The 24904-nt window shown below is 39.2% G+C and overlaps 1 protein-coding gene across 5 annotated transcripts in view; it reads right to left on the bottom strand.

Annotated features, from left to right (window-relative positions):
- HACL1 (2-hydroxyacyl-CoA lyase 1) overlaps positions 1 to 24904 on the bottom strand; it is a 42995-nt gene that overhangs the window by 9507 nt on the left and 8584 nt on the right. For 3 of the 5 annotated variants that reach the window (XM_007470630.1, XM_007470634.1, XM_007470632.1), the window contains 9 exons: positions 23747 to 23859; positions 19887 to 20022; positions 15749 to 15854; positions 13498 to 13581; positions 12235 to 12336; positions 2665 to 2819; positions 2090 to 2248; positions 1159 to 1266; positions 41 to 227 (listed from right to left, as the gene is read on the bottom strand). In XM_007470630.1, coding sequence (XP_007470692.1) covers positions 41 to 227; positions 1159 to 1266; positions 2090 to 2248; positions 2665 to 2819; positions 12235 to 12336; positions 13498 to 13581; positions 15749 to 15854; positions 19887 to 20022; positions 23747 to 23859 — 1150 coding nt within the window. The remainder of the gene's footprint in view (positions 1 to 40; positions 228 to 1158; positions 1267 to 2089; positions 2249 to 2664; positions 2820 to 12234; positions 12337 to 13497; positions 13582 to 15748; positions 15855 to 19886; positions 20023 to 23746; positions 23860 to 24904) is intronic. The other 2 variants (XM_007470631.1, XM_007470633.1) reach the window with 2 other exon arrangements.

The following is a 24904-nucleotide window of genomic DNA, read 5'->3' as shown; positions in this document are numbered from 1 at the left end:
GGAGATGCATTTCTGCTTTCTGCTTAGCAATCATCTTTACCTGGGCTTTCCGCGTGGCTTGTGGCTCAATCATGATGTTGATAAGAGAGGGTTTAGTTGTGTCTGCCAGGCTCTGCCTCAGGGATTTCTGGAGTTCTTCTGGTGTTTGTACAAAATACCCTTTGCCTCCAAATGCAATCATGACATGCTCGTAATGTGAGTGTGGCAGAAGACACATTGGAGGGGCCCTGAAAAAGAAGGTCACAAGTCAATAGAAAAAATTCTCTAAAATAATTTGTGGAAAAATTTCGTCTAAAATGAAAGTCATGCTTTTACGTAAACTGAGATGCCAGTATATTAAACTTTCCATACATTTTTTATTGTATGTATAGCAATGTGCAACAGAACTTTCTGTGATGATGGAAATTTTTATATCTGTGCTGCCCAGTATAGTAGTTACTAGTGACCTGTTGCAGTGAGCACTTGAAATGTGACTAGTTAAAAAGAGGAAGTCAATTTTTAATTTGATTTAAACAGCCACATGTGGCTAGTGGCTACTATACTGGGCAGTGAAGGCTACACCATCAACTATTATGAACCCCCCCTCCAAAAAATAGAGGAAAAAAGGAATGGTTACTACGAAACAGCAAATAACAACAAAACAACAAACAGAGTCAGCGAGGCATAGCAAACATACCCACAGCCTGCTCTCCTGGGGCTGACTAACAGATTCACAACTTCCTCATCCCACAGCCAGCCACAATACTGTCTCAGTTTGGCTCTGTCATCAAATGACCAAGATTTAGCTAAGTGGTAAAAGGAAGGAAGACCTCTGTATCATAAACAATATGTAAACATCTATATTCCTACATGGTGTAGTAGGAATAGTAGGACTGGTAGCATTTGCAATAAGCCTTTTCATTAACAAGGCTTAGACATGAAACTCATTCACCCGAGCCTTCAGTGGCTCCCTGATCATAAACTATTCATTGAAGTGCCAGTCAAGGATAGTTGTGCAAAAAGGAAACATGCAGAGAGGGTTCCTGTCCTTTAGAGCAGCTGACCATGAAAAGAAGCAATACTGACACCACAGAAGCAGGTTTCCAGTATAGCAGACTTTTTAAAGAGAGATTAAAATAGATGAGAAAACATAAATATACACTGTTCTGGGTTACTTACACTGTAGTAGCATCTCCAAATTTTAACATTTCCTTCCAAGTATCTGTATCAAAACCTTGGTAAATTCCATTATTATTCACCACCAAAAGTATGATTGGCAAGTTGTACCTAAAATTGAGAGCAAAATATAAAGGAAATCATTTTTCATTCTGAAGCAATTTCTTTTCATTGGATTGAAATTTTAACTTGAAAATGGAGTTTTCTATAAGTTTTTTTGTAATATTAGGGTAAGACCAAAAATTAAGCATTTGCTATCCTAATAAAGACTATCAAATTATTAACAGAAACATCATGGAGCAGTAGAAAGAATGCAAGGTTAGTGATTGGCAGACCTGGTCCTCCACTTTGCAGCTATGGACCTCAGGCAAATGACTGAGCTTTTCTGACCCTTGGTTTTCACAAATCTGAGAGTTAATAAGAATGACACCTTCCATACTTAATTCCCTCTGAAGCACTTGTTCCTCACAACTGTCCTATAAGGTAGGAACTAGTACGACTCCTATTCCTACTTTAGAGGAGACTTAAGTTTGGTTAAGAGACTTAACCCTAGTCACCTGGGTCTGATGTGGTCAAGCCAGTATTTAAATCCAGGCCAGCTGACCCAGAGGCCGTTCTTTTAACAACCAAGCTCTGCTATCTCCCTGCAGAAAACAAGCTTTTATCAGACCAGAACTTTTTTTTCAGTGACCTAAAAACTACTCCCCAGTTTTGCAGGTTTTGGGCATATGGTAGAGAGATCATGAACATGCTGTCCTGGATGAGACAGACCCCAGGGTATTTATACTAGTATTCTCAGGACACAAGCACAGTGCCATGCACGGGGCACCTGGCACATGGTGAACGCTTGGTAACTATTTGTTAGGCAAGTGGGTCTTGGATATAATTTTTCGTATTTTGGAGAAAGAAATGCTGACTCAAGATGCTGTTTTACCTGCAGATGGTTTCCACTTCCATGCCAGAAAATCCAAATGCACTGTCTCCTTCCACACAGATGACCTGCTGCCCTGGGTTTCTATCTTTAGCCACTAGAGCAGATGCAATGGCAAAACCCAAACCGACTCCCATTGTTCCAAAAGTACCAGCATCAAGCCTGTTGGGGAACAGAGCTAAAATGAAACCCTCTGGGGCATATCACAGATGGTGGAATTGGCACAAAATCTAGTCACTTTTACATGGCTCATGGAAAAATAAAGAACAATAAAACATTCTCCTTAATATTAAGTTTTTAGACTGTGAGGAACTGATTTGTTAAGGATAAGCAAATGAATGGGAGAAATCACTCATGATTTCTTGGAAGAATGTGAATATATCCTCCGAACACTGAGTATACAAATTGCCACATGATCTCAGGACATACCAAGCATAGAAAGGCTACAAAACGTCACCTACGAATACTTTTATGAAATATGTCCTTACACTGGCTGCGTATACTTTTCAAATGTTTTCTCAATCTGCTTTTTGTAGTTTCTAATTTAACACGTTCCAATTAATTATAATTGCCTTTACCTGTGACGAGGAAGGTAGTTTTGAAGCACAGTGCGCCCAATATCCATAGTATTTGCTCCTTCGCTCACCACAAAACAGTCTCTGGGCAGCTGTTCTTGAATGTGGTAGAATACTGTGTAATAATTCATAGGCAGGGATTTTTTGAAAGCTAATTCCTAAAATATCAGAGGGAAATAGAATCAAATTAGATTAAGATACAGTGAAAATAAACAGCATCAATAAGCTACTTTCAAACTTACTTGCAACAGCCAAAGGCTATGAAATTCCCAAATGGCCACTAGATGACGACTCTGAGAAGCTAATTGATCTGTCAACAGTCCTAGGGGACAGGCTAAGAAAAATGGGTCCCAGTCCCAATTTGGGACACAATCAAATAAGGCAGGAAATATCCCTCTTCCTGGAGATCCACACCGCACACTAGCATATTAAAGCCTAAGATGTCCTATAGTAAAGATAGCTGAAGACACTGGGTTAAGCAAAACTAAACAGTCTTATTTGAGCACTTTCAGGGAAACACTGCCTTAGAAGAAGTGAAAATTTTATTCTAGAATATTTTCATCTAAAATATGACCCTACACTTAAAATTAAAAGTGAAGTCGGGGTTTTAGAAAATCTAATCTTTCCCCACATGTATATGCTTCACCCACTACTCTGGAGGGTCTCTAAATGGAGGGGAAACAGAAAGGTTACTGTCCTTGTCTAGCCAAATGTCTTTTAGAGCTTCAGCAGCAAAGCCCCACTGCCTCTTCACCTGTACTACTTTGGTCTGCTGGAGATTATACCCAAGATGGATGAGGGACCCTCCTATACTCATGCACCAGAGAAGAAAGGCAAGATCCTTCCATCTTAAACTAAGGTGATTCCTATGGAAAAGAAGGAATTAATCACTATACCATTCAGGAAAGAAAACAGAGACTGGCTCCTGATGGGAGAAAGTCATTGATTAAAATTCCAAAGAAAGAAAGAATCATATAGAGACAACTCTACTTGTTTGGAAAATGCAAATTTATTCCAAGACGACTGATATATTAGGGAACAATATGAGTATAGCTGGAATTTCATATTTGCTTATGCATGATTCCATCAGTTAGAAACACTACATGAACACAGAAAACTACACCCAGCTAAACCAAGATGCAGAGGAATACACAAAACAGCAAAAAAAAAAAAAAAAAATCAGGAACAGCTGGAGAGGAACTTCAAGATGCAAAAGAGTAAGACATGGAGATCACTCACCTTCTTCCCCACAAATACACCAGAAATACATCTACATGTGGAACAACTCCTACAGAACACCTACTGAACGCTGGCAGAAGACCTCAGACCTCCCAAAAGGCAAGAAACTCCCCAGGTACCTGGGTAGGACAAAAGAAAAAAGAAAAAACAGAGACAAAAGAATGGGGATGGGACCTGAACCTCGGGGAGGGAGCTGTGAAGGAGAAAAGGTTTCCACACACTAGGAAGCCCCTTCGTGGGCGGAGACTGCGGGTGGCGCAGGGGGAAGCTTCAGAGCCACTGAGGAGAGCGCAGCTACAGGGGTGCGGAGGGCAAAGCGGAGAGATTCCCGCACAGAGGATCGGCGCCGACCAGCACTCACCAGCCCGAGAGGCTTGTCTGCGCCTCTGCCGGAGCGGGCGGGACTGGGAGCTGAGGCTCGGGCTTCGGTCGGATCGCAGGGAGACAACTGGGGTTGGCTGCGTGAACACAGCCTGAAGGGGGCTAGTGCGCCACAGCTAGCCAGGAGGGAGCTTGGGAAAAAGTCTGGAGCTGCCAAAGAGGCAAGACACTTTTTCTTCCTGGTGCACGAGGAGAGGGGATTAAGAGCGCTGCTTAAAGGAGCTCCAGAGACGGGCGCGAGCCTCGGCTAACAGCGCGAACCCCAGAGATGGGCATGAGACGCTAAGGCTGCTGCTGCCGCCACCAAGAAGCCTGTGTGCGAGCACAGGGCACTATCCACACCTCCCCTACCGGGAGCCTGTGCAGCCCGCCACTGCCAGGGTCCCGGGATCCAGGGACAACTTCCCCTGGAGAACGCACGGCACGCCTCAGGCTGGTGCAACGTCACGCCGGCCTCTGCCACCGCAGGCTCACCCCGCATCCGTACCCCTCCCTCCCCCCGGCCTGAGTGAGCCAGAGCCCCCGAATCACCCCGTCCTGTCTGAGTGAAGAACAGATGCCCTCAGGCGACCTGCACGCAGAGGTGGGTCCAAATCCAAAGCTGAACCCCAGAAGCTGTGCGCACAAAGAAGAGAAAGGGAAGTCTCTAAAGGCAGCCTCAGGAGCAGCGAATTAAATCTCAACAAGCAACTTGATGTACCCTGCATCTGTGGAATACATGAATACACAACAAATCATCCCAAATTGAGGAGGTGGACTTTGGGAGCAATGATATACATATTTTTTTCCCTTTTTCTCTTTTTGTGAGTGTGTATGTGTATGCTTCTGTGTGTGATTTTGTCTGTATACCTTTGCTTTTACCATTTGTCCTAGGGTTCTTTCTGTCCGTTTTTTTGTTTTTTTGTTTTCTAGTATCATTTTTAGCACTTGTTATCATTGGTGCATTTGTTTTTTGGTTTGGTTGCTCTCTTCTTTCTTTCTCTCTTTTTATTATTACTTAAAAATATTTTTTAATAATTATTTTTTATTTTAATAACTTTATTTTATTTTATTTTATCTTCTTCTTTCTTTTCTTTTCCTCCCTTTTATTCTGAGCTGTGTAGATGACAGGCTCTTGGTGCTCCAGCCAGGCATCAAGGCTGTGCCTCTGAGGTGGGAGAGCCACGTTCAGAACACTGGTCCACAAGAGACCTCCCAGCTCCATGTAATATCAAACGGCAAAAATCTCCCAGAGATCTCCATCTAAACAACAAGACCCAGTTCCACTCAATGACCAGCAAGCTACAGTACTGGACACCCTATGCCAAACAACTAGCAAGACAGGAACACAACTCCATCCATTAGCAGAGAGGCTGCCTAAAATCATAATAAGGCCACAGACACCCCAAAACACACCACCAGACGTGGACCTGCCCACCAGAAAGACAAGATCCAGCCTCATCCACCAGAACACAGGCATTAGTCCCATCGACCAGGAAGCCTACACAACCCACTGAACCAACCGTAGCCACTGGGGACAGACACCAAAAACAACGGGAACTACGAACCTGCAGCCTGCAAAAAGGAGACCCCAAACACAGTAAGTTAAGCAAAATGAGAAGACAGAGAAACTCACAGCAGATGAAGGAGCAAGGCAAAAACCCACCAGACCTAACAAATGAAGGAGAAATAGGCCATCTACCTGAAAAAGAATTCAGAGTAATGATAGTAAAGATGATCCAAAATCTTGGAAATAGAATGAAGAAGATACAAGAAACGTTTAACAAGGACCCAGAAGAACTAAAGAGCAAACAACAGTGATGAACAACACAATAAATGAAATTAAAAATTCTCTAGAAGGGATCAATAGCAGAATAACTGAGGCAGAAGAATGGATAAGTGACCTGGATAAAACAGTGGAAATAACTACTGCAGAGCAGAATAAAGAAAAAAGAATGAAAAGAATTGAGGACAGTCTCAGAGACCTCTGGGACAACATTAAACACACCAACATTCGAATTATAGGGGTCCCAGAAGAAGAAGAGAAAAAGAAAAGGACTGAGAAAATATTTGAAGAGATTATAGTTGAAAACTGCCCTAATATGGGAAAGGAAATAGTTAATCAAGTCCAGGAAGCACAGAGAGTCCCATACAGGATAAATTCAAGGAGAAATACGCCAAGACACATATTAATCAAACTGTCAAAAACTAAATACAAAGAAAGCATATTAAAAGCAGCAAGGGAAAAACAACAAATAACACACAAGGGAATCCCCATAAGGTTAACAGCTGATCTCTCAGCAGAAACTCTACAAGCCAGAAGGGAGTGGCAGGACATACTGAAAGTGATGAAGGAGAAAAACCTGCAACCAAGATTACTCTACCCAGCAAGGATCTCATTCAGATTTGATGGAGAAATTAAAACCTTTACAGACAAGCAAAAGCTAAGAGAATTCAGCACCACCAAACCAGCTTTACAACAAATGCTAAAGGAACTTCTCTCGGCAGGAAACACAAGAGAAGGAAAAGACCTACAATAACAAACCCAAAACAATTAAGAAAATGGTAATAGGAACATACATACTGATAGTTATCTTAAATGTAAATGGATTAAATGCTCCAACCAAAAGAAATAGACTGGATACAAAAACAAGACCTGTATATATGCTGTCTACAAGAGACCCACTTCAGACCTAGGGATACATACAGACTGAAAGTGAGGGGATGGAAAAAGATATTCCATGCAAATGGAAATCAAAAGAAAGCTGGAGGATCAATTCTCATATCAGACAAAACAGACTTTTAAATAAAGACTATTTCAAGAGACAAAGAAGGACACTACATAATGATCAAGGGATCTATCCAAGAAGAAGATATAACAATTGTAAATATTTATGCAACCAACATAGGAGCACCTCAATACACAAGGCAAATACTAACAGCCATAAAAAGGGAAATCGACAGTAAAACAATAATAGTAGCAGACGTAAACACCCCACTTTCACTAATGGACAGATCATCCAAAATGAAAATAAATAAGGAAACACAAGCTTTAAATGATACATTAAAAATGATGGACTTAATTGATATTTATAGGACATTCCATCCAAAACCAACAGAATACACTTTCTTCTCAAGTGCTCAAGGAACATTCTCCAGGATAGATCATATCTTGGGTCACACATCAAGCTTGGTGAATTTAAGAAAACTGAAATCGTATCAAGTATCTTTTTTGACCACAACGTTATGAGACTAGATATCAATTCCAGGAAAAAATCTGTAAAAAATACAAACCCATGGAGGGTAAACAATACACTACTAAACCAAGAGATCACTGAAAAAATCGAAGAGGAAATAAAAAAATACCTAGAGACAAATGACAATGAAAACAGAACCACCCAAAACCTACGGGATGCAGCAAAAGCAGTTCTAAGAGGGAAGTTTATAGCAATACAATCTTACCTCAACAAACAAGAAGCATCTCAAATAAACAATCTAACCTTACACCTAAAGCAATTAGAGAAAGAAGAACAAAAAAACCCCAAAGTTAGCAGAGGAAAGAAATCATAAAGATCAGATCAGAAATAAATGAAAAAGAAATAAAGGAAACGATAGCAAAGATAAATAAAACTAAAAGCTGGTTCTTTGAGAAGATAAGCAAAATTGATAAGCCTTTAGCCAGACTCACCAAGAAAAAAAGGGAGAAGACTCAAAACAACAGAATTAGAAATGAAAAAGGAGAAGAAACAACTGACACTGCAGAAATACAAAGGATCATGAGAGATTACTACAAGCAACTATATGCCAAAAAAATGGACAACCTGCAAGAAATGGACAAATTCTTAGAAATGCACAACTTTGGAGACTGAATCAGGAAGAAATAGAAAATATGAGCAGACCAATCACAAGCACGGAAATTGAAACTGTGATTAAAAATCTTAGAAGAAACAAAAGCCCAGGACCAGATGGCTTCACAGGCGAATTCTATCAAACATTTAGAGAAGAGTTAACACCTATCCTTATCAAACGCTTCCAAATATAGCAGAGGGAGGAACACTCCCAAACTCATTCTACGAGGCCACCATCACCTTGATACCAAAACCAGACAGAGGTCACAAAGAAAGAAAACTACAGGCCAATATCACTGATGAACATAGATGCAAAAATCCTCAACAAAATACTAGCAAACAGGATCCAACAGCACATTAAAAGGATCATACACCAAAATCAAGTGGGGTTTATCCCAGGAAACTTCAATATATGCAAATCAATCAATGTGATACACCGTATTAACAAATTGAAGGAGAATAACCATATACCATATGATCATCTCAATAGATGCAGAAAAAGGTTGTGACAAAATTCAACACCCATTTATGATAAAAACCCTTCAGAAAGCAGGCATAGAGGGAACTTTCCTCATCATAATAAAGGCCATATATGACAAACCCACAGCCAACATCGTCCTCAATGGTGAAAAACTGAAACCATTTCCACTAAGATCAGGAACAAGACAAGGTTGCCCATTCTCACCAGTATTATTCAACGTATTTTGGAAGTTTTAGCCACAGCAATCAGAGAAGAAAAAGAAACAAAAGGAATCCAAATCGGAAAAGAAGAAGTAAAGCTGTCACTGTTTGCAGATGACATGATACTATACACAGAGAATCCTAAAGATGCTACCAGAAAACTACTAGAGCTAATCAATGAATTTGGTAAAGTAGCAGGATACAAAATTAATGCACAGAAATCTCTGGCATTCCTATACACTAATGATGAAAAATCTGAAAGTGAAATTAAGAAAACACTCCCATTTACCACTGCAACAAAAAGAATAAAATATCTAGGAATAAACCTACCTAAGGAGACAAAAGACCTGTATGCAGAAAATTATAAGATACTGATGAAAGAAATTAAAGATGATACAAATAGATGGAGAGATATACCATGTTCTTGTATTGGAAGAATCAACATTGTGAAAATGACTCTACTTCCCAAAGCAATCTACAGATTCAATGCAATCCCTATCAAGCTACCACTGGCATTTTTCACAGAAGTAGAACAAAAAATTTCACAATTTTTATGGAAACACAAAAGACCTCGAATAGCCAAAGCGATCTTGAGAATGAAAAACGGAGCTGGAGGAATCAGGCTCCCTGACTTCAGACTATACTACAAAGCCACAGTAATCAAGACAGTATGGTACTGGCACAAAAACAGAAATATAGATCAATGGAACAGGATAGAAAGCCCAGAGATAAACCCACGCACATATGGTCACCTTATCTTTGATAAAGGAGGCAAGAATATACAGTGGAGAAAAGACAGCCTCTTCAATAAGTGGTGCTGGGAAAACTGGACAGGTACATGTAAAAGTATGAGATTAGATCACTCCCTAACACCATACACAAAAATAAGCTCAAAATGGATTAAAGACCTAAATGTAAGGCCAGAAACTATCAAAGTCTTAGAGGAAAACATAGGCAGAACACTCTATGACATAAATCACAGCACGATCCTTTTTGACCCACCTCCTAGAGAAATGGAAATAAAAACAAAAATAAACAAATGGGACCTAATGAAACTTAAAAGCTTTTGCACAGCAAAGGAAACCATAAACAAGAACGAAAAGACAACCCTCAGTATGGGAGAAAATATTTGCATGTGAAGCAACTGACAAAGGATTAATCTCCCAAATTTACAAGCAGCTCATGCAGCTCAATACGAAAAAAACAAAAAACCCAATCCAAAAATGGGCAGAAGACCTAAACAGACATTTCTGCAAAGAAGATATACAGATTGCCAACAAACACATGAAAGAATGCTCAACATCATGAATCATTAGAGAAATGCAAATCAAAACTACAGTGAGATATCATCTCACACCGGTCAGAATAGCCATCATCCAAAAATCTACAAACAATAAATGCTGGAGAGGGTGTGGAGAAAAGGGAACCCTCTTGCACTGTTGGTGGAAATGTAAATTGATACAGCCACCATGGAGAACAGTATTGAGGTTCCTTAAAAAACTAAAAATAGAACTACCATATGACCCAGCAATCCCACTGCTGCACATATACCCTGAGAAAACCATAATTCAAAGAGTCATGTACCACAATGTTCACTGCAGCCCTATTTACAACAGCCATGACATGGAAGTAACCTAAGTGTCCAACAACAGATGAAGGGATAAAGAAGATGTGGCACATATATACAATGGAATATTACTTTGCCATAAAAAGAAACGAAATTGAGTTATTTGTAGTGAGGTGGGTGGACCCAGAGTCTGTCATAGAGAGTGAAGTAAGTCAGAAAGAGAAAAACAAATACCGTATGCTAACACATATATATGGAATCTAAAAAAGAAAAAAAAAAATGGTCGTGAAGAACCTAGGGGCAAGATGGGAATAAAGACACAGACCTACTATAGAATGGACTTGAGGGTACAGGAGGGGGAAGGTTAAGCTTGGACAAAGTGAGAGAGTGGCATGGACATATATACACTACCAAACGTAAAATAGATTGCTAGTGGTAAGCAGCCGCATAGCATGGGGAGATCATCTCGGTGCTTTGTGACCACCTAGAGGGGTGGGATAGGGAGGGTGGGAGGGAGGGAGACACAAGAGGGAAGGGATATGGGAACATATGTATATGTATAACTGATTCACTTTGTTATAAAGAAGAAACTAGCACACCACTGTAAAGCAATTATACTCCAATAAAGATGTTAAAAAAAAATCAGGAACAACTTTTCTCACAATCAAAGAGAAAACACTATCCATATACAAAGAGTTTAAACAAAAATTGCCAAATCCTGCAGAAGTGGCTCATTTTAGTGCTAACAGTGGATGGTTTGGTAGTTTCATACATTACTATAAATTTCAGAGCCTTCAGCTATCAGGCAGAGCCATGAGTGCAGATAAGGAAGTTGCAAAAGAATTTCCAGCAGTGATACAAAAGTTAATTGAAAAAGAAAGCTACAAATGGTGTCACTAACATAAAATGAAATTAAATGAAATGAAATAAATGTGAGGGGATGGATGTGTTAATTAACTAGATGGGGCGAACTCTTTCACAGTGTGTTTATCAATGCACCAGGATGTACCTTTAAATATCTTACAATTTTATACATCAATTACACCTCCATAGGGACTTCCCTGGTGGCTCAGTGCTTAAGAATCTGCCTGCCAATGCAGGTGACACGGCTCTGAGCCCCGGTCCGGGAAGATCCCACATGTCGCAGAGCAACTAAGACCGTGCATCACAACTACTGAGCCTGCGCTCTAGAGTCCATGAGCCACAACTACTGAGCCCATGTGCCAACAACTACTGAAGCCCAAGCACCTAGAGCCCTTGCTCCGCGACAAAGAGAAGCCACCACAATGAGAAGCCCTTGCACCAAACGAAGAGTAGCTCCCACTCACCGCAACTAGAGAAACCACGCACAGCAACAAAGACCCAACGTGGCCAAAAATAAATTAATTAATTTAAAAAATTATACCTCAATAAAGCAGAAATTAAAAAAAGAGAAAAAGGTGGCTATACATTAGATCAAATTTTCATTTTTGATGAAACATCTATCTGTTATAAATGCATGCCTTGGTGGACTTATATCTTACAGGACAAACATGCCCCAACATGCCCCAGGATTTAAAGTTCCAAAAGATCTCTTGTGATTTGGTGCCAAGGTCAAACTGAGGACAAGGAGCCACACCCATCCACACTGGCTCTTACGACTCTCTGTCCAATGTCAGATCCTCTCTTTCCACCACTTCACAGTAACTCACGAGCTATAACCTTTCCAATGCCCACCTCCACAAGAAACTTCAGGTGCCATATTTATTATAATACATATATGAATGTGTGTGTGTATCTTACACGTTATGATTTTAGGAATGCAAATGTCATGCTATGACAGAACTAACTGAACCATGGACCTGAAGCGTTCTTGAGTTTCAGTGGGTCCCATATTACCTTGGATAAAGCTTCATTGCTCTTCATTTTTTCTCTCAGAATTTTCCACCACTTGCTCTCAGGAGGATACTGCCATGGCGTTTTATCAAATTGTTCTAAAAGCTAAAAAACCAGAAACTTTTTCTTTCCTTTTTGAAAATAAATCATATTAGCATAAAAATCTCTTCTAAAAAAGACAACACAGCTACAGTATCCTACCTTTCACATCACTCATACTCTGTTTTTCCTCTGGGCAGTAAACAACTGATAGAAGGTAAATAGGTACCACAGAAAGCTTCTGCTTGGTTCAGTGACGACTTCTACCAGAAACTGGCATCCCATAAAACAAAGCAGAACTGTAACCCCCTCCATACTTCACAGGCAAGGGGGCTTGTAAGCCTTACTCTGCCTCTGACAACAGAAGGAAAATCACCCTGCCAAAGAACCCCTGCAAGAAGACTCATAGCCCCAATACCTAGGGATTCCCATGATACAGACCAAATGCTCCAGAGTGTTTTAATATTGGGGATTACCTCCTAATTTTGTATAATCATGATAATGATACCAATATGTATCCAAAGTCATGTGACAAATGTGCCTATATTTTATGTGTCACAGTGAAATGTATAAATTATATACAAACAATAAGAATCTGGATAAGTCACTGATTACAGTTTGAAGAGTAAAAATCTCTTTATTGCCTAAAGAAATACTAAGTTAGATTTTTTCCAGTACATAAAGCCATTTCTTGGCTGTAAGTTCAGTTCCTCTGGAAGCTGTATTATAATCTTTCAGATAGCTGAAATCAGTTTGCCGACTGAATGCCTTTAAATTTTCAATCACCTTTCAAAAATGCTTAGCTTTCCCACATACAAATTATCTATACATAAGGAGTTGGATTTACCAAGTTCCATAGTTATATTTAAGAATAGCTTTCCGGGCTTCTGGTGGCGCACAGTGGTTGAGAGTCTGCCTGCCGAGGCAGGGGACACGGGTTCGTGCCCCGGTCTGGGAAGATCCCACATGCCGCGGAGCGGCTGGGCCCGTGAGCCATGGCCGCTGAGCCTGCGCGTCCGGAGCCTGTGCTCCGCAACGGGAGAGGCCACAACAGTGAGAGGCCCGTGTACCGCAAAAAAAAAAAAAGAATAGCTTTCCATCATAAATTTTATTTAAAATAGATATTAATAGACCTGTCACCAAGTGAATCAAGATTGAAACATTTTCAAGAACTGACTTCCCTAAAGACCAAGCCACATAAACTAAAACCCAGGCAAAAGCTCTCACCTGTTTAGTGACAGCATTTATGTCTCCTAGCAAGGTCACAGCAGGTCTTACATTATTCCCCAACTCTTCTGCACAGATATCAACCTAAAAAAGAGGCAAGGCTAAAGAACAAGCTGTGTTTATTCTTAAAAATCTTTAAGAATTAAGACAATAAATGGACTGTGCATGTTACACATAAGCATATGATTAAGATTTGATATTCAAGAAGTTTCTTGATAAAAGTATAAATCCGCGGAACTATATGAGTATCATAGCTAGTATAGAAACCTCACTATCACTTCAAGAAGTAAAATTGCTGTGTCAGTTAGGCTTGAACATTTAAAATTTTATTAAACCTTGTGTAATTGTTCATTAAAAAAAAAAAAAGAAAGAAAGAAACCTCACTATCTTCCTTCATTTTAAAATCTACTCCGGGGACTTTCCTGGTGGCGCAGTGGTTAAGAATCTGCCTGCCAATGCAGGGGGATGTGGGTTCGAGCCCTGTTCCGGGAAGATCCCACATGCCAAGGAACAACTAAGCCCATGGGACACAACTACTGATCCTGCGCTCTAGAGCCTGCGAGCCACAACTACTGAGCGTGCATGCCACACCTACTGAAGCCCGTGTGCCTAGAGCCTGTGCTCTGCAATGAGAAGCCACTGCAGTGAGAAGCCCGCACACCACAACGAAGAGCAGCCCCGCTCGCCGCAACCAGAGAAAGCCCATGTGCAGCAATGAAGACCCAACACAGCTAAAAATCAATAAATAAAAATTTAAAAAAAAATCTACTCTGTAGAACTTTACTATTGTTCCACTATACTCACAGGAATGCATTTGACTTGAGCAATTACAGTTTTGAATGTAATGAATAATAAGGTTCTACATAATTACCCTGGAATTCTTATTCAGAGCAGGAGTTCTCAAATTTCAGCATATATCAGAACCTCCCGGTAGGCCTGTTAAGCCACAGACTGCAAGAATCCACCTCAGAGTTTCTGACCTCAAGAGGTCTGGAGTGGGGCCCAAAAATATACATTTCTAACAGGTTTCCCAGGAGGTGCTGATGCTGCTGGTCCAGGAACCACATTTTGAGACCCACTCCCAGGGAACGGCATGATTTCATCCTATTTACTCAGAAGCTCCATTTCTGGATGGCCATGGGCAAGTGAAAACAGCTTCTTGAGGAAAAGTAATTTAGGTACCCCAAAGGGGATGCACTTTATTCTGTAATCAAGAGGCAGCATCTTCCAGTACAATCCAGGTCTTGCTTGTTTGTGGTTTTAGTTTTCAATGGCCCCTATTAGAAGTTGACTTAGGAAGTAAAAGGTAAACAGGGAGAAGACAGCAATTGCAGCAAGGCCATTAAAATACCTTTACACAATCTGTGTAGGGCAAACAGGTTTCTGGGAAGTACTTTTCATATCAGTAAGGAAACTGGTTTATAAAGAGGGGTCATAAAGATACAAGAGCTTATTCCAAACACATAGTTTCAGCACCATTGTTTAGAGATTTCCAGCCAAAGGGTGTTTGAAGGTTTTGGAATCTAAAAGAATAACTTGATCCCTAACAATGCTGAATGTTTTATTCTAATCTACCTCCTACTTGAACCTCTTTTGTCTACCTTTAAATATACTTGAACTATGACGAAGAGGCAAATTATGCTTTTCAAACTATTGAAAACTTGATTTTGAAAGGTTTTCTGGTTATCGGTAAAGTGGTACATTATGTTTCATAGGCTTGAAAAGGCAGCTTACTTTGGTACCTGTAATTATGCCAGACAATTTATAAAATTCTACTTTTGTAAAAAGAGAAACAGTTCTTTACAAAAGCCAAGAAGAAAGCGGAGCTGATAATGGCGGACAGAACAATAAACTACACATAGCTCTGATTTTAAATCTCTCCTCTTAGGACTTCTCTGGTGGCACAGTGGTTAAGAATCCGCCTGCCAATACAGGGGACCTGGGTTTGAGCCCTGGTCCGGGAAGATCCCACATGCCAAGGAGCAACTAAGCTCATGTGCCAAAACTACTGAGCCTGAGCTCTAGAGCCTGTGAGCCACAACTACTGAGCCTGCGTACAACAACTCCTGAGGCCTGTGCGCCTAGAACCTGTGCTCCACGACAAGAGAAGCCACTGCAATAAGAAGCCCGTGCACCACAATGAAGAGTAGCCCCCGCTCGCCACAACTAGAGAAAGCCCAAGTGCAGCAATGAAGACCCAACATAGCCAAAAATCAATCAATCAATCAATCAATCTCTCCTCTTTGAGTACCTGGATAAACTTCACATCTGGCTGATATCTTGGAGGCAGTCCAAAATGTAAAATCCAGTTTAATCTGGCACCAAATAACACAATTACATCAGCAAATTGCAAAGCCCTATTAAAAAGAAAAATGTGATATAACAAAAGAGATATCTACATTCTTATTTGAATTATTCTAAAGTATTTGGAAAAGTCTAAATAATTTGGATCTTGTACTGTTCTTGAGAATCAGCTTATACGGTAAATTTGATCTTTCAAACTGAAATAATTTATGAAGCCATTCTATTTAAATGGTAATCCAAAAGATGAAATAAGTAGAAAATACTACCATAAGACTTTATCTATACTCTATATCATTTATTACTTTTTTATCATTAGAAAAATTAATACAAGTATACTGTAGATAATCTGGAAAAAGCAGAAAAGTATAAAGAAAAAGCCAAAATTTCCCAATAATACTATCAACTTATAAACTATTATTAATATCTTGGCATAATTTCATCTAGTCTTTTTTTATGCATGTGTATTTTTATATAGTTGAACTTATACACTAAATGTCTCATGTGCTTTTGCTTATCATAAATGTTTTCCTTTATCATTAAGTTCTTCTTAAATACAAATTTTAAAGGCTACACATTTTGTTGAACACAAATGTATTTCACCTCTTCTCAACTGCTGGATATCTTCTTTGTTATTAATAGTACTGGGTTGCGCATCTTTATTTGAATCTTAATATATACTTCATATTGATTCCTTGAAGCAGGTATTTTTATGATGATTGATTCACTTTCCCCAACTGCTTTAAAAAAATATTACACCAAGTATATTTCTAATAGTTTTATATATCTTAGTATTTTTGTCAATATAACTTCAATTTTTTGATATTTACTTTGATATCTACTCTAATATTAATAACCTTTGCTTTCCTTTTGTTTACCTCATACATCTTTGCTTGCTTTTACACTGTATCATTTTGTTTCAGATGTGGCTCTAATGATGCATACAACTGTCATTATTATTGATCCAATTGAAGTGTCATGCCTTTTTCCAGGATAATTTTTATTATAATAACTGCCGTGGGCTTTCTTTTTTCTACTTCTTGGCTATTTCCCATTTTTCTTATCTTTTGCCCAAAAAGGATCTTTTTTTTTGCTTTTATATTCTGCAGTGGCTTATGCTATTTTTCACAGAAATTCAGTTATTATTTCAACTATATAGTCAAAAAAGCTATCCTCATATACTGTTTTGGTCCTGTGGGACCCAATTTAACTAACAGATAAAAACTGAAAATGGGGGCTTCCCTGGTGGCGCAGTGGTTGAGAGTGCGCCTGCCGATGCAGGGGACACGGGTTCATGCCCCGGTCCGGGAAGATCTCACATGCCGCAGAGCAGCTGGGCCCGTGAGCCATGGCCGCTGAGCCTGTGCGTCCGGAGCCTGTGCTCCGCAACGGGAGAGGCCACAACAGGGAGAGGCAAAAAAAAAAAAAAAAAAAAAAAAAAACTGAAAATGGAAGGATAGATTTGCTTATAGATACTCCAAAACCCTTGAAATTGTTGATACAATTATTTACAGCCCCTTACAACCTTTTTTATATTATTAATGCCATTAATATTATCTTCTTAAAATTCAACAGGAATGAAGATAAACTTCAGCTCAACCCAAGTTAAAGTATATTAAAAGAAAAAAATGGTGTAATAATTAATTTGGCTACTGTACAATGTATACTAATATGAAAAAAGTAAACGTATAAGCTTATTAAAATAGCATTAAATGAGCAGCATTAAAGATTGAACAGCAAACATGACATTTAAAAACCCGTCAAAGGGCTTCCCTGGTGGCGCAGTGGTTGAGAGTCCGCCTGCCTATGCAGGGGACACAGGTTCGTGACCTGGTCCGGGAAGATCCCACATGCCGCGGAGCGGCTGGGCCCGTGAGCCATGGCCGCTGAGCCTGCGCGTCCGGAGCCTGTGCTCCGCAAAGGGAGAGGCCACAACAGTGAGAGGCCCGCGTACCGCAAAAAAAAAAAAAAAAAAAAAAAACCGTCAAAATTAATTTAGTGTGTGCATGACAACATGAAAATTACCAAATGTACAACAGTGGTAAACTGGAGAGGGAGGGAGGAAATGGGATCAGGTAAGATATGCAGGAACTACAAACAAATCTGTAATTTTTTGTTTCTACTTAATATTATATTTGATAAAGTTGAGTTGTGGTCACATAGTGCTCATTAAATTACTCTCTCGTTTGTATATTTATAATATTTCATAATAAAGAAATTTAAAAAAAATACATGGTTTATCAGAAAGTGTGTTTTAAAAATTTAAAAAGGAGAGGGGCTTCCCTGGAGGTCCAGTGGATAAGACTCCAAGCTCCCACTGCAGCGGGTGTGGGTTTGATCCCTGCCTGGGGACTAAGATGCCACATGTGGCAGGGCAAAAAAAAAAAAACAGTAAAAAGAATGAGGTGAAGTCAATTAAAAAAAAAAAAAAATCTGAGACTTCCAGTGCCAGCCAAGGCTGGGTAATCCCACTCCAGCCGAGCTCTCCCAGTGATACAGTGGAAACTCTGAACAAACTATAAAAAGCAACTACCTGAGGCTTCTGAAAAGTAAACAATAGTGGGTGGACTGGGATGAGATCAAAGAAGTGACCCATGCAAGCGGTGAGTTTTTAAGGTTTTCCCCTCTTTTATCTCTTCTCTCTGATTCAGAGCAGTCCTAGTTGCAGAACTAAAGGAAAGCAAAAACTCGGAGAGAAACCGTGTCTTTTTGGCCAGAAGATCAGGAAAAGGGACCCTGCATGCCTGAGAGCATGGGGGGAAACCTCCAAAATTTTCTTTTTCTCTATTTCTCTCTCACAGCTGTGCTCTGAGGGCAGCACAGCGGCAATGTGGTAAGTCCTAACCAGCTAAAATCCCAAGAGAAACTTCATTTTTCAGGCAAGAGGAACTGGGGAAAGGGGCCCCTGTGGTCTGGAGAGTATGGGGGCATCCCCCTTATCTTTCATCTTTCTTTTTTTTCCTGCCACTTTGCCTCAAAGGCAGCACCTGTTGTGTGATACGATAAGGGCCAGGAAAAGGGACTCTGGGAAATGGGTGGGCTACGTCTTAAGAGAGAAAAGGAATCCCTAGTTCTGGATATGAACCAGCATGTTTGTATCCAGAACTGGGGCTGGGGCTCACCTCTGGGCTGGGCATGTGTGGACAGACCCAAAGGAGCATAGCAAAGGCTTTGGAAATCAACTGACCCTGGAACCATGCTCACAGTGAGTGAGTCAGAACCTGCACTCTGAATCTAACCAAGCTAACTGCTTGCTAAAACAAACAAAATCAGCATTCTACAGAGGATTTTGGTATGACCTAGAATCTCACAACACAGTATTTAAAATTCTAGGATACAATCCCAAACTATTCAAAACACAAAGAACCAGAAAAATTCCAATTTCAAAAGAAAATATAATGAATAGATGCCAATTGTACTGATGATCCAGATGTTAGAATCAGTAAACACATACTTTAAACCAGCTATTTTAACTATGTTCCATAAGGTAAACAAAAATACTCTTGAAATAAATGGGAAGATAAATGTTCTCAGCAGAGAAATAGAACATATAAAGTAGACAAAAGGATTAAAAAGAATGAAACAGTTATTCAGGGACCTATGGGACAATATCAACATGCCTAATATTTGTGTTACTACAGAAAGGAGAAAGAGATTGGTGTGGAAAAAAATATTTGAAGAAATAATGGCCAGAAACTTTCCAAATTTGGTGAAAGCTATCAATGTACAGATTCAAGAAGATTAGAGAACCCCAAACAGGATAAACTAAAAGTAAACCGTGTCCAGACACATCATAATCAAACTGCTGAGAAACAAAGATAAAAAAAAATTCTGGAAGGAGCCACAGAAAGACAACTACATTGGTGAACAGAGATTCTCATGACTACAGATTTCTCATCTGAAACCATGAGAGTCAGGAGATAGAGGACAACATTTTTAAAGTGTTGAAAAGTCTGAAAAGAAACAGATGTGCTTAAAATTACGTGATTCTTTCAGAACTTCTCCTAGATTCATTAAAGTCACAAAATAATTTAAATTAGCTTGGAATCTGCCAAGCCATTGTATTTAAAATCTGGAGCGCCACGTACCTGGATCTGGCAGCACCTACACAGTTTGGATGGTTGTCAGGGATAACACCCTTTCCCATGGGGGTGGGCAGAAATGGCAATTTACATTGCTCCACCAACTTCCTGATACTCTCCTCTGCACGGGCATAAGCAGCACCTACAAGAAATTGAAATGTATTGGACAAGTCAGTTAAGCTCCAGACACTGTGACCCTTAAAATAGTTCATGTGAAATTGCTTTTAGAACTTCTCAAACATTCTCCTGCTCAGGGCTTAAACTCAAAACAAATTGTGACTATGGTTTTTGTTTGTTTTTTGGCCATGCTGCATGGCATGTGGGATCTTAGTTCCCCGACCAGGGATCAAACCTGTGCCCCTGCAGTGGAAGCAGAGTCTTAACCACTGGACCACCAGGGAAGTCCTGTGACTATGGTTTTTACCTTTGGTATTTTAAAATGTTTAAGAAGGCAATAGTTCTAATTTCCCCCCCAAGTAATATTATCAATTATTCTGAAAGATGTCTACCCCTAAACAAAATTTGCACTTCACATCTCTTGCTGCTCTTAATTGTCAGTTCTATGCTACCTTCCTACTGGATTACTACTCACAATTCCCTGGACACACATCTACTGGTAGGTGCAAGTAGGAGAGGAAGGACTCTGCCCTGACAGGGAAGAGCAACCTCACACTTTGCTCCCCACCACCAGCTAACCAGGACTGCACTGTCATCTAGTCTGTGTATGGAAATTCTAACAAGGGGCCTATGTTTCTAAAGCTCTGTATATCGCTTCATAGGCTCTATAATCCTGTGATCATGACCGGACTAACTTGAATGGGTCACATCATTTGTTTTTACAGTTGTGTGCCTGCAGAATAACCATATGCTTTATGCCCTCAATGGCACTGAAAACAACTTACTGTTTGAATATAGAAATGATTTCGAGGGAGATGCAAGAGGGAAGAGATATGGGAACATATGTATATGTATAACTGATTCACTTTGTTATGAAGCAGAAACTAACACACCATTGTAAAGCAATTATACTCCAATAAATATGTTTAAAAAAAAAAAGAAATGATTTCGTTTCTAATGTCATCAAGGCCATCGTTTTAGCTATTTAACTTTATGCTCTTTCTCAGGGTTAGTAGAATATTACTCCATATCCAGAACTTAAAATTCTCTACTGAGTCTCAGTAAATAGTATAGTATATTCAGATTCAATTTAATGCTCCCCCCTATAAAACTACCTTAGAATCTTTTGTCATCCATGTAGGATGAAAAATAATCCCTTTTTTTAATCCAGAAAGTTTCCTTGTATTCTCCTTCTTGCCTCAATATTTGTCCATTCAGTTCCCTCTTCCTGGAATGTGTGGGTTCTCTGTGTCCACTCAGTGACCAGTCACCCATTATTTCAAGGGGTGGCTATAGCGTCATCTCTTCTGAACGGTCTTTCTACACCACCTAAACAAGAACATTGTTGCTGCTTCCCCTGGGAATCCACCTCAGCTCTCTACACACACCCCACTTATTTGTGACCAGGTCTGTCTACTTATAAGTAGGAACCATTATTTCTCTATATATCCCACAAATGTTTTCTATAATCCCTGCCTTATCATAAGGATTCATTAAATGGTGGTTAAAGGAAGTACAAAAACTAGCATCCACTGAGCTCTTTCTATTACTTTGTTGTTTAATTTTAACAGTACTGTTGAGGTAGCTAATCTCTATTTTACAAGTGAGGTAACTGAGACTCAAAGCAGTTTTTGCCAAGGTCACAGAGCTAATATATCACATAGCTGTACACAACTCAGCTCTGACTTCAATTTTTCTCTGTTGTCCACCATTTTTACTAAAACTGTTTTTAGTTTCTATGTAGTTATCTCCTAAATAGTTGATAAATGACTAGCATGGTCATAGATGATTCATAGCCCCTTTAGGTCTAGAACATATAATGGATACTATAGTAAATTGCTGACATGCGTATAAATTGGTACAATACCTTGGAAGAAAGCAATTGGACAATATATTCCAAAGGCCTTAAAATATGAATACATTTTAACTTAGTTAATTTTCTTTCTGGGAATCTATCTTATATCCTAAATATGGAAAAAGCTTTAAGTACAAACAAGTCTGTTGCAGCTATTCTAAACACAAACAAAAACTGGCAAAGATTTAAATATCTGCCAGTAAAGTATTAGTATATACATGAATGGACATTAAAAATTATATTTGGGGAAAAAAATTAAGACCATGAGAAAATGTTATTCTAACGTTAAATGAATTAAGTATAATATGAAACTGTCTAATAGAGTGGCCATTTGACCCAGCAATCCCACTCCTAGGTACATACTGAAGAGAACTGAAAACATACATCCACACAAACATTTGTACATGAATGTTCATAGCAACATTTTTCACAGTAGTTCAAAAGTGGAAACATCCCAAATGTCCATCAACTATGAATGGATTAAATTAAATGTGGTATATCCATACAATGGAATAATAACAATAATAACTATGAATTATATTTATTATTATATTATATATAATTATAGTAAATATATTATCATTATTATTCAGCAATAAAAAGAAATGATGCACTGATACATGCTACAATGTGGATGAACCTTGAAAACATTACGCTAAATCAAAAAGGTCAGTCACAAAGAACCATACATTATATGATTCTATTTAAAAGAAGTGTCCAAATAGGCAAATCTATAGAGACAGAAAATAGACTCACGGCTGCCTGGGGCAGAGGGCTAAGGAGGTTTGGGGTGACAGCTAAGGGATGTGGAATTTGGGGGAGGGTAGTGACAATATTCTAAAATTGATTGTGGTGATGGATGCACAACTTTGTAAATATACCAAAAGACATTAGATTGTATACTTAAAAAAAAACTGTCTAGGGCTTCCCTGGTGGCGCAGTGGTTGAGAGTCCGTCTGCCAATGCAGGGGACACGGGTTGGTGCCCCGGTCCGGGAAGATCCCACATGCCACGGAGCGGCTAGGCCTGTGAGCCATGGCCACTGAGCCTGAGCGTCCGGAGCCTGTGCTCCACAACGGGAGAGGCCACAACAGTGAGAGGCCCGCGTACCGCAAAAAATAAATAAATAAAAAACTGTCTATACAGTATGATCACAAGGTATAAAATATACATGCAAAAAGGAATACAAAAGTACTATATGTTAAAATGATCTTCTTTGTATGAAGGGATTTCTTCTTTCTAATCTTCTGGATTTTCCAAATTTTTAATAATATTCATGTGTAATCTTCATAATGGAAAGAAACACATTTTATTCATAAGAAATGTAATAGGGACTTCCCTGGTGGTGCAGTGGTTAAGAATCCGCCTGCCAATGCAGGGGACATGGGTTCGATCCCTGGTCTAGGAAGATCCCACATGCCAAGGAGCAACTAAGCCCGTGTGCCACAACCACTTAAGCCTGTGTGCCTAGAGCCCACGAGCCACAACTACTGAGCCCGTGTGCCAGAACTACTGAAGCCCGTGCACCAAGAGCCCATGATCTGCAACTAGAGAAGCCACCACAATGAGAAGCCTGTACACCACAACGAAGAGTAGCCCCCGCTCGACACAACTAGAGAAAGCCCACGTTCAGCAACGAAGACCCAACGCAGCCAAAAATAAATAAACTAAATAAATTTACAAAATAAAAGAGAAATGTAATAGGTGATATTCCAGGCATTCTAGAATAATTCTATGATTTCAAAACTAATAAATAATGCTAAATGAATAAAGAGAATTTTTATTCCAATTTCAAACATCAGAGCCAATGCTAATAAATAATGAAGACAATTTCTAAACAGAATCAGCATTCTTTTGAAAGCCTAGCAAGATTTAGAGTTCCATTCAATGCTACCTTTCCCGATGACAAGAAGGGGCTGTTTGGCATTCCTAATAACAGATGCTGCCATACATACAGCAGAGCTTTCTGCCATACTAACAGGAGGTGGCATGCAGCACTCCATGTACCTGGAAATAAAGAGCTCTGTTAATTAGGAGGCCAACTTTTAAACTTTTTTATTGTGAAAATATCAAATACAGAAAAAGGTAGAAAAAATAGTATAATAAACTCCATATGCCCACCCTGTAAATTCAACTACTAATATTTTACCACATTTGCTTCACACATACACACATCAATATACATATACATTTCTTCCTAAACCATTTGACAGTAGATTACCACAGAAAGACTTAAAAATTAAAAGATGAAGACTTTCTTCCATATAACCATAATATCCTTATCATACCTGGTGAATTAATATTTATTCCCTAAGATCATCTAACAACCAAAGGAGCAATTCACTGACAGGAAATCTGAGTTAATGGCTTCACACTGTGGTAGTAGTTGTTGTTGTAGTAATAATAATAAAAAATACTAAAAGTTAATATTTCATACCTACTATGTGCCATTTATCCTTATTTAATTTTCAAAATAATGAGATTAGGTATTACCATTATCTCTGTTTCACTACTGTGAAAAAAAAAAAAAAACTCAAAAAGTAGGTAACTTGCCTGGGGTCCCCAGATGGCATGTGGCAAAGACTGGATTGAAATTGGTTTTTCTGTCTCCAAAGTCCATGCTTTTAACTACCTCACTATATTTCCACTCACTGAGTAAGTCAATATTTTAGTATCACAATATGCATTAGTAAAAGAAATATTAAATATTAAAACTGTCATAGTTAAGTATTTCTAGACACCAACTCCTCAGTGTTTTAGTTCATTTATCCTAATTAATAAACATCATACTGTACAAAACTTGGGCATATAATATCAAAAAAGGACATCCAAATCTTTACAAAAATTTTAAAGAAGGCTTACAGAGTTAACTTATCTAAGGCACATCTCCCCCCAAACCCAATAATATTATTTTGATTGTCATGTTCACGTATTATGAAGAATAGATGTCCTTTTTGTCTGACTCTCCCAAATGGAAACCTCTACTTGGTATCCTGAGTGAAGAGAAATGCCCACTGTCTCTCTGTAGTCACTAGGTCCATGACAGCAGGAA

Source organism: Lipotes vexillifer, unplaced genomic scaffold, assembly GCF_000442215.2.
Source record: "Lipotes vexillifer unplaced genomic scaffold, Lipotes_vexillifer_v1.1 scaffold418, whole genome shotgun sequence".
Classification (NCBI taxonomy): domain Eukaryota; kingdom Metazoa; phylum Chordata; class Mammalia; order Artiodactyla; family Lipotidae; genus Lipotes; species Lipotes vexillifer.
This window is presented reverse-complemented; position numbering and strand designations above follow the sequence as displayed.